This window comes from Elephas maximus, chromosome 11 (genome assembly GCF_024166365.1).
Source record: "Elephas maximus indicus isolate mEleMax1 chromosome 11, mEleMax1 primary haplotype, whole genome shotgun sequence".
Classification (NCBI taxonomy): domain Eukaryota; kingdom Metazoa; phylum Chordata; class Mammalia; order Proboscidea; family Elephantidae; genus Elephas; species Elephas maximus.
The window spans coordinates 102,364,653-102,374,402 of NC_064829.1; the positions used below are offsets into that span (position 1 = coordinate 102,364,653).

Consider the following 9,750-nt stretch of genomic DNA (forward strand, 5'->3'; position numbering starts at 1 on the left):
AGAGCCAACTCCAACTCCAACCTGACTCCACAGCCCAAAGAATGGTACTTGTTGCTGCTTTTGACCTTTATGTCTACATGGCTGGGTTCACTTCTCTGTCCTTGAGAGAGCTGTGACAAAACAAAACAAAAAGCAATCCCTTCTCTGTTCAGAATTCCCCTATGGTTCCCACCATACTCTGAGTAAAAGCTGAAATCCTCACCATGGCCCACGGGGCCCCATATAATGTGCTGCTCCCTGTCACCTCTCTTCACCCCCTCTCACTCTCCCTTTCACTTCCTCTGCTCCAGTCACACTGGCCTCCTTGCTGTTTTGCCAACATACCAGGCATAGTTTTGCCTCAGGGCTTTTGCACTGGCTATTTCCTTTACCTGTGATCCTCCTGCCGAAGATATCCACAAACCTCACTCCCTCACCTCCTTTAAGTCTCTCTTCAAATGTTACCTTCTCAGACCATCCCTGATCACTCTATTAGGGGCTCTGGTGGTGCAGTGGTTAAGCGCTGGGCTGCTAACCAAAAGGTCAGTGGTTTGAACCCACCTGCAGCTCCATAGGAGAAAGATGTGGCATTCTGCTTCGATAAGATTACCAAAAAAAAAAAAAGCCAAACCCAGTGCCATCAAGTCGATTCCGACTCATAGCGACCCTATACGACAGAGTAGAACTGCCCCCACAGAGTTTCCAAGGAGCACCTGGTGGATTCAAACTGCCATCCCTTTGGTTAGCAGCCGTAGCACTTAACCACTACGCCACCAGGGTTTCCTCAATAAGATTACAACCTTGGAATCCCTATGGGGGCAGTTCTACTTTGTCTTATAGGGTCACTATGAGTCAGAGTCAACTTGATGGCAGCAGGTTTGGGTTTTGGATCACTCTACTTAAAATTACAAACTCCTCTCCCCCCGACCCTGTCCCAGTTCTCCCCATCCTGCTCAGTTTTTCCCCATAGCCCTCATCACCTTTATTTATTATACCAACTCCTCCCCCCTTCCTGTAGCCAGTTCCTTGTGTATCCTCCTAGAGATAATCCGTATAGCAAATAAGCCATGTAGGGCAGTGGTTAAGACCAGGGATTCTGCTTTTTTGAGGAGCAGTGAGCTTCTGTTAAGAGTGATAGAAAAATGGAAATGAATAGTGCTATGCATTGTACAACATGGTGAAAGTAATTAATGTCACTGAATTGTACATGTAAGGAAGGTTGAAATGGCAGTTTTATGTTGGTGTTGTATATACACTCACCACATACACACACACAGAATCATCAGCTCTGGAGATAGGCTGCCTGGATTTAAATCCTGGCCTTGTCACTTATTAACTTCAGATAAGTTACTTAACCTCTATGCAGTCTCAGTTTCTCCATCTCTAAAATGGGCTTAATAATAATACCTATTCCATGAGGAAACCCTGGTGGCGTAGTGGTTAACAGCTGTGACTGCTAACCAAAAGGTCCGTAGTTTGAATCCACCAGGTGCTCCTTGGAAGCTCTATGGTTGCTCTGAGTGGGAATCGACTTGACAGCAATGGATTTTTTTTTTTTAACCCCATGAGGTTGTGAGGATTAGATGAGTTAGTGTATGTAAAGTTTTGAGAATAGAGTCTGGCATGCAATAAGTGCTCAGCAAATGTTAGCTGTTAGTTACTAGTTAGCTGTTTTTTTTATCAGTAAGCACTAAAATCTTAAAAAAGAAAGTCATTCACATTTACTGCAACCATTTTGAGATACAGTGGACATACCATAAAATTCATCTGTTTAAAGTGTATAATTCAATAGCTTTTAGTACATTCACAGAATTGTACAATTCTCACTGTAAAGTTAGAACATTTTCCTTACCCCACAAAGAAACCCTGTGCCCTTTAGCTCTCACTATACAACTCCTCTTCCCCAGCCCCCATCTCTAGCAACCACTAACCTCCTTTCTTTCTCTATAGATTTGCCTGTTCTGGACATTGCAGATAAGTGGAATCATACAATAGACAGTCTTTTGTGTCTGGCTTCTTTCGCTTTGCATAATGTTTTTAAGGTTCATCCATGTTGTAGCATGTATCAGTTCTTCATTCCTTTTTCGGGCTGAATATTTCATGGTATGGACATACATTTTGTTTATCCATTCATCAGTTGATGGATATTTGGGTTGTTTCCAATTTTGACTATTATTGTGAATGAGTTTTAGTGTACAAGTTTTAGTTTATAGTGTACAAGTTTTAGTTTATAGTGTACAAGTTTTAGTGTGGATGTATGTTTTCATTCCTCTTGGGTCTATACCTAGGAATGGAATTGTTGGGTCATCCGAAAATTATGTGTTTAAGCTTTTGAGGAACTGCCAGACTGTTTTCTAAAGTGGCTGTACCATTTTATATTCCCATCAGCAGTGTATGAGGGTTCCAATTTTTTCACATCCTCGCCAACACTTGTTATTATTTGAGGGCATAGTTTTAAACAGGTTCCCTCTTGTTGCCCTGTGGGGAGCAGACTGAGGAGGACAGAGGTGAAAGCCGGTGGGCAGTGACAAAGAGACTGCGATAGTCCAAGTGAGAGGTGATGGTAACTGGACCACGGTGGGGACAGCAGAGGAGGTGGCAAGTGGTTGGATTCTGGAGATACTGTGAAGATGGAGTTCAACGGGATTTGTAGCTAGTTCATTTGTGGAATATGAGAGAAGGAGGGGAGTCAAGTATGTCCCCAAAGATTCACTGTCAACTGAGATGGGTAAGAAGTTCCTGCGTGGTGCAAACGATTAACAGGCTCAGCTGCTAACTGAAAGTTTGGAGGTTTGAGTCCACCCAGAGGCACCTCAGAAGAAAGGCCTGGTGGTCTATTTCTAGCTACTTCCCAAAAACCAGCCATTGAGAACCCTATGGAGCACAGTTCTAATCTGACGTGAGTCAGAATCTGGTTTGGTTTTAGTCAGGAGATAGGTATGTCTGAAGTAGGAGGGGCTTTGGCGGATGAAATCAGGGACTCAGCTTGATATACCCACTAGACATCCAGGTGGGGCTACCTAGTTGGCAATTGCATATTAGATTCTAGAACTTACTGTTGGCGTTCATTTAACATTTGTTGAATAACTAAAGATAGACTGAATCCGAATCCAGGGTCTCGGTTCTCTCCTCCACAAAATGGGGACAATAATACCATCAACCACTAGGTTGCCCTGAGGCTGGAGTGATTCGTGTGCAGCACCTGGGAGTTTTTATGACGACTCAGGTCCGCAGCTCGGGAGAAAGATGGAGATAAAGCTGAGTTCCAGCAGTGTTCGTCTGTCCGTCTGCCCCCGCCCCCCACCTCCGGACGCCGTCGGGGTGGGGAGAGATTGGGTCGTCACCCTGCCTTCCACCGCACTACGCTGGGTTTCCTCCTTGGGGTCTGCCCGGGCCAGAACCGCTGATGGAAACCAGCTGCGGGACGCGCCGGGGCTCGGCTCGCGCCCAGGCCCCTCCCCGGCGCCGGCGGACCCCGCTCTAGGGGGGCGGACAAGGGCGCCCCGGCCCCCCTCCTTCCGCAGCCGGGCCCGGGGCCCTGGCACGTCCGGCGCGCCTGATGCTTTCCAGATGTGGACCCAGCTCCCCTCCCCCACAGGGCCCCGCAGCGCCCGCGGAAGGAGGGGGAGGGGGGCCAGGGTCCGATGCCCCCCTCCCAAATCACTACCAGGGACTCGCGCCGGTGTACCCTCCACGCCCGTCTCGCTTCCCTGCTCAGGCAGGCAAAACCGAAAAGACGCTCCTCCTCCGACCCCCACCTATTTCCAGAACCCCTGTCTCCACCACCCTGCACCGGGCTCACGTGGCCCCAAAGTAGTCAGGCCCCGGGCCACGCCCCTTGGGGCACACGCTTCAGACATACCCTCCCCCGTGACGCCACGCCCCGGACACGCCCCCTTGCGGCGTTTTTTTTTTAGGCCACTCCCCTAGGACGTGCCTCTGCAGGCTCCGCCTCCGTAGTCGTGTCCCTTTGGAAGCCGCCGTCTGCGTGGGGCTTGGTCTCTGTACCTGCCTTTGTCTCTGTGTGTGTCTCTCGGTTCCTGTCTCTGAGTCTCAACATTTCTGTGTGTCTCTCATGTACCGTCTCAGTCTCTGTGTGCCTCTATCTGTCTGCAATTCTTTCCCTGTCTCGGACCCCCCATTTCTGTGTGTTTCTCTTCTGTGCCTTTTCACTCTTTGTGCCCCTATCTCTGCACCTCTGTCTCTTGTCTCTCTGTCTCTGCGATTATCTCCTCGGTCTCTCGTAGTCCCTAGGTCTCTATCTCTCTAAATTTCTATCTCTGTGTTCCTGTCTCTCTGACTTTGTCTCTGTCTCTCTCTCTTTCTGAAGTTCTCTGTATCCCAGTTTAGCTTCAGTTCTCTCCCGCTGGTCTCAAGCTCCCTCCACCTTTCTGTGTCTCGGTCTCCTTGACTCTCTCTGGTTCCTGAATCTTATTTCCATCTCCGGCGGGGTTGTGGCGCGAGCTGGTGGGCGGCTCCGCGGTCCGCGGGCGCCCCCGTGTGGTCGGCAGGGGGCTATCAGGAGAGGAGAGATGGCTGTGTCTGTGTGTCAGAGACAGTGTGGCTTGAGTACCTGAGCGACACTGTGAGTGTATCGTGAGTGACACCGGGAGATGGTGTGTGATGCCAAGAGGCTGTGAGAATATGTGTGACACCAGGAGATTGTGTGTGGCTGTGTGACATTGTGAGGTTATGTGTGATAATGAGAGATTGGGGGACTGTGTGACACGGAAGTTTGTGTGTGACTGTGTGAAGTTGTGTGACACCGAGAGATTGTGCATGACTGTATATGTGAGGGAGAGAATATGTAGGTGACTGTGTGTGACACCATGAGATTGCAGGAGCCTGTGACACTGTGAGATCATCTGTGATACTGATGTGTGTGTGGCTGTGCATGACACTGGGAGATGGTGTGCAGTTGGGTGGAAGAGACACTATTTAGGTGATTGCATGTGACACCGAGAGGTACATGTGAGAGTGAGAGATTGTGTGGGACTGTGTGTCACACCTGGAGATTCTGTGTGACAGTGTATGTGAGAGAAGCAGCATGTGACTGTACAGGACAGATTTGTGTGACTGTGAGGTGGACTGTGTGCAAGACTGTGTGCAATATGGAGAGGATATGTGTGCTTGTGTGTGTCACAAGCACTGAGTTAGTGAGAGAAGGAGAGAGTGAATGATACACCAAGAGATGGCGTGAGAAGGTCATGTAATAGACACGGGGAAGATTGGGTGTAACGAAGACGAGGTTGAGTTAAGACTGTATATGTCAGGCACACTGATGGACAGTGAGAAACTATGCAATTACCTGTGACATCGAGATTGTGTGTGACACTGAGGGACTGCGCAAGTGGGTGTAAAATTGTGTTGTGTGTGTGCGTGAGTCTGTGTGATTGTAGGGCACTCGGAGATGGAATCTGAGAGACTTTGTGTGTGTAAGTGTATGACAATGGGAGTATGACTGAGACCACAGGTGAGGGTGACAACCATGTGTGATACAGACTGTAACACAGACTGAGAGTGTGTAACTGCCTGAGAGACATGATGTGAGTGTCTGTGGGTGATACCAGGAAAGAGTGTGTGACTGTGTGTGACACAGATTGTGTGTGACCCCAACAGATTTTGTGGACACCAGGATATTATGTGAATTTTTAATACTGTGAGATTGTTACACCAGGAAATTGTGACTGTGTGGCACTGTGAGGTTGTGTGTGACACTGAGAGAGTTGTGTACATAGTGTACACAACCACTGTGAGATTGTGAGGGGTTCTGTGAGACACTGACTGATCATGTGTGACTATGTGTGACACCAAGAGGTGGTGTGTGTGTGTGACAGGGACAGATTGCAAATAATTGTGTAGAAGGATTGTGAGTGTGAGATTGTGTGTGACAGGAGATTGTGCAAGAATGAGTGTGACTATGTGGGAGTCACTGAGTATGTGAGACTGTTTATGATGTGACTGTGTACTCTGTAATATCATAAAACATTGAGTGATAGTGATTGACAGAAAGGTTGTATGACTCATTGTGCGGCACTGTGTGAGACACTATGATGTGTGAGACTGATGGGGTGCAAAGCTGGGAAAGAAGTTTAAATTGTGCATGAATGTGTGTGACATTTTGAGAGGTTGTGTGTGACACTGTCAGAAACTGACATTTGATACTCTGAGATTGTATATCTGACTGTGTGGTTGTGTGAGGTGTCATTGGTGATGATGTACTACTCTGTGAGAGACTGTGAGTGACCACATGTGGCATTTTGAGAGACCAAGAGACTGACACTGCAGGAGATTGTGTCTGTGTGTTGTGCACAAGTTGTTCATGAGACCTGTGGCATGCTGTGACACATTGTGCATCTCTGTGCAACTGTGAGCACAAGTCTGCTTCTGAGAGGGGTCATCTGTGATGGGGTGACACCAAGGTGGCAAGTGTGAATGCGTGACTGGACGAGAGAGCATGTGTGAGGGAATGAGAGGCTGTGTGGGACACCCAGAAGAGACTTGTGTGACTGTGTACGAAATGCAGAGTGTGGGTCACACCTTGACAGACTGTACCTTTTCCCATGAGTGTGTGTGAGAGACAGATTGAAAGGGGAGACTGGGCAAGAGATGCAGAGACAGCAAGAGACACACAGAGAGACCAGGAGAGACAGAGGGAGAGAGAAGAGAGAGACACAAAAACTGAAAGACAAAAGAGGGGGACAGACAGACAGAGGACCCAGAGAGATAGACCCAAGGCCGCGGGGCCGCAGGAGCGGCGGCGGGAGGAGGCGGGTCCTCAGGGGCTGCGCCCCGGGGGAGGGGGCGGGGCGCAGCGGGGGCGGGGGTAGGGGTAACTCAGCCTCTCCCTCCCGTCCTTCGTCACGCCACCGGCCCGCCATCCCGGTCCTGAACAGCAACAGGTAGGAGGCTCTGGTCCTGGTCCCGCCTGTTAGTCCCTCTGACCGCTCATTGCCACTGGCTGTCCTCCCGAGAATGAATGAATGAGCGAGTGAATGAATGACTTTATACTTCTTTGTCCGCCGTCAGCCCCTCCATCTGCCCTCGCTTTCCCCCCTCCTCACTCCATCTCTCCCCAAGCCCCTCCATCGCCCTCTCTGTCCCCATCCTTTCCCTCCTCTGACCCTCTGTTTATCCCATCTGTGTCTCGTCTGTCCCCTCTGTCTCTCTGTCCCTCTCTCTACTTCTCCATTTCTCCTTCTCTCTATCCTCTTCTCCCTCACTCCGTCTTCCCCCCCCGCCCCTCCATCTCCCTCTCTGTCCCCCTGTCCTTTCCCTCCTCTGTCTCTCTCTTCCCCTCTCTGTTTCTTTATTCTGTCTGTGTCTCCATTTCTGTATCTCTCTCTCTACCTCTCCATTTGTCTCTCTCTCTCTCTCCTTTCCTCTCCAGGGTGGGGTTGGACTCACCCAGTCCTCTCCCCTGGCTGCTAATGAGCAGAGGAGGCTTTGAGGTGGCCGGGGCTGGGGTGGAGGCCCCCTGAGGGGGGCGGAGGGGACAGCTGCTGCCAAGGCCCTAATGAGGCCCCCTCTGTGCCCCTCCCGCCGAGATCTTAATTCTCCATTCTCCCTGGAGCCACGGCTAATTGGCCTGGGGAGGGGGCCCCCTTCCTGGCTTATGCTGTATCCCTGGGAGGTGAGGACACCTGGGTCCCTGAATCCTGATTCAGCACCTGTGGCCCTGTCCTTCTGTTCCTTTTCCCACCTGCCTTCATCTGTGCGCCCCTCCTTCCTTTCCCTAGCCCTTCTCTTCCGCCTCCACCTGTCTCTAGGTACCCCCACCTGGGCATCCTCCAGCCCTGCCTCTCTTGCCTCTTCTGTCCCACCTGCACTCTGCCTCGTGGTCCCCCATCTGTGCGTCTCTTTATCCCCTCCCCGTCCCCTCTGTTTCCCTGTGTCTCCCTCCACCTGTCTCTGGGCACCCACTCTATTTGTGCAACCTTCCACTCACGCCCCTGTTACTGGGTCCCGTCACCTCCCTCCACCTCAGGACCCAGAGGTGCCCTAGCCTATCCCCGTGAGTCCTCACTCCCACCCGGCTCTTAGCCCCTTCCCCGCTGCAACCATGTCCAACAACATGGCCAAGATCGCCGAGGCCCGCAAGACGGTGGAACAGCTGAAGCTGGAGGTGAACATCGACCGCATGAAGGTGCCGGTTGGAGAGATGATAGAAGGCTGGGTCTCTGGGAATGGGGTCCGGACTGGGCGGGGCCCGGAGCCACGGTGGGCGGAGCCCCTTTGGAAGGGGGCGGGAGGAGTTGATGTCCCAGGGGCGGGGCCTTAAGGTGGACAGGTCAAGGGGAGGTATTAGGGGCGGGGCCTGACGGGGTAGGGGAGACCGGGCGGAGCTAGTTGAGGGGAGGGGTCTCGGAGTAGGGCTGGACAAGGGGAGGGACCTGGGATGCTGCCTGAATAGCAGAGGGACCCGGAGGCGGGGCCTTGGGGTGGAGCAGGACAAGCGGAGACACCCTGAAGGCAGGGGCGTTGGGGGCGGCTCCCAGGGACCGGAGGACAGGTCTGGGGCAGGGGCGGTCCCCAGGGGCGGGCTGGGCAGGGCGCAGACCTCTCCACCCCGGCGCCCCCAGGTGTCGCAGGCGGCGGCCGAGCTCCTGGCCTTCTGTGAGGCTCACGCCAAAGACGACCCGCTGGTGACACCAGTGCCCGCCGCCGAGAACCCCTTCCGCGACAAGCGCCTCTTTTGCGTCCTGCTGTGAGCGTACCCGACAGCTTACCCTCCGCTCCCGAAGTATGAATTCAATAAACGTGACGACTGTGGCAGCGCCTGTCCTTTCGTGAAAACTGAGGCAAGCTCAGAGCTTGGGGCCGCCATGAGGGAAACTCTCTCCTCACCTCTCCTGACTGTGTGTGGGGTCGGAGTGAGGATATGCGGGGTGTGGATGTGGAGGGGGCATCGCTGGCCTCGACTGAACACTCCATACCCTGGGACGCATTTAGTGGTCCCGACAGCCCCAGCAGGCAGCTGGCTACTTGTATGTATGGTCCCCATTTTACAGATGAGGAAACTGAGCAGGGGGAAGTCCCTTACTCAAATCTCACAGCTAGGAGGCAATGGGATCAGGACTGCAGACTGGAGGGCCTCCTGGATCCACCAGCTGGCCCCTGTCCTCCCTCCTTCCTGGGCCTAAGAATAGTGGCTGGAGGTTCTTCAGAGCCCAAGAGTCCTCCGCCCTTTCTCATCCCCTGAAAGACCTCACCCCCTTTCTTCACATCTGGCTACCCTATCAAAGGCACACCTCTGTCCTCCAGCACTGAATTCTTCTCCGTTCATTCATTTTTTAAAGCGCTCCGCAAGTACCTGCTCTGTGCCCGGCCCTGTGGTGAGTCATGCTGGAACACAGCTGTGAGGGTGACTTAGCCAGCCCTGGCCTTGCCTTCCCCGGCTCACAGCCCCATGGGAGGGCCAGACCTGTCCTCAGACAGTGATGACCCAGAGTGGATGGGGCTGGGATGGGATAGCTCAGTAGGCTGGGAAAACCGAGTTGTCTTGGAGTCAGGGAGGGCTTCCTGGAGCAGGCAACATCTGTGCTGGGACATGATGGTAATAAAAAGTGGGACCTGGGAGAAGAGAGACAAATGCGTGCCTAGAGGAGGGGAGAGGAGACAAATTAATGCCTACAGTTATTTATTCAACAATTATTTCCTTTGCTCTGGGGACCCAGGGGTGGCAGACCCGGTTCCTGCCCTCTGATTGTCAGTTCATACACTAGGAACTACAGGAGAGATATAGCCTGCAGTGACATTTTTTAGCTCTTG

The 9,750-nt window shown here is 52.2% G+C and overlaps 1 protein-coding gene across 1 annotated transcript; it reads left to right on the top strand.

Moving 5' to 3' along the window:
• Positions 1-6,890: 6,890 nt before the first annotated feature.
• On the top strand, positions 6,891-9,308 carry GNG8 (G protein subunit gamma 8). Its single transcript, XM_049900857.1, has 2 exons — positions 6,891-8,125; positions 8,562-9,308. The coding sequence occupies exons 1-2, from the start codon at positions 8,042-8,044 to the stop codon at positions 8,688-8,690; spliced, it is 213 nt and encodes a 70-aa protein (XP_049756814.1). The 5' UTR covers positions 6,891-8,041; the 3' UTR covers positions 8,691-9,308.
• Positions 9,309-9,750: the final 442 nt, after the last annotated feature.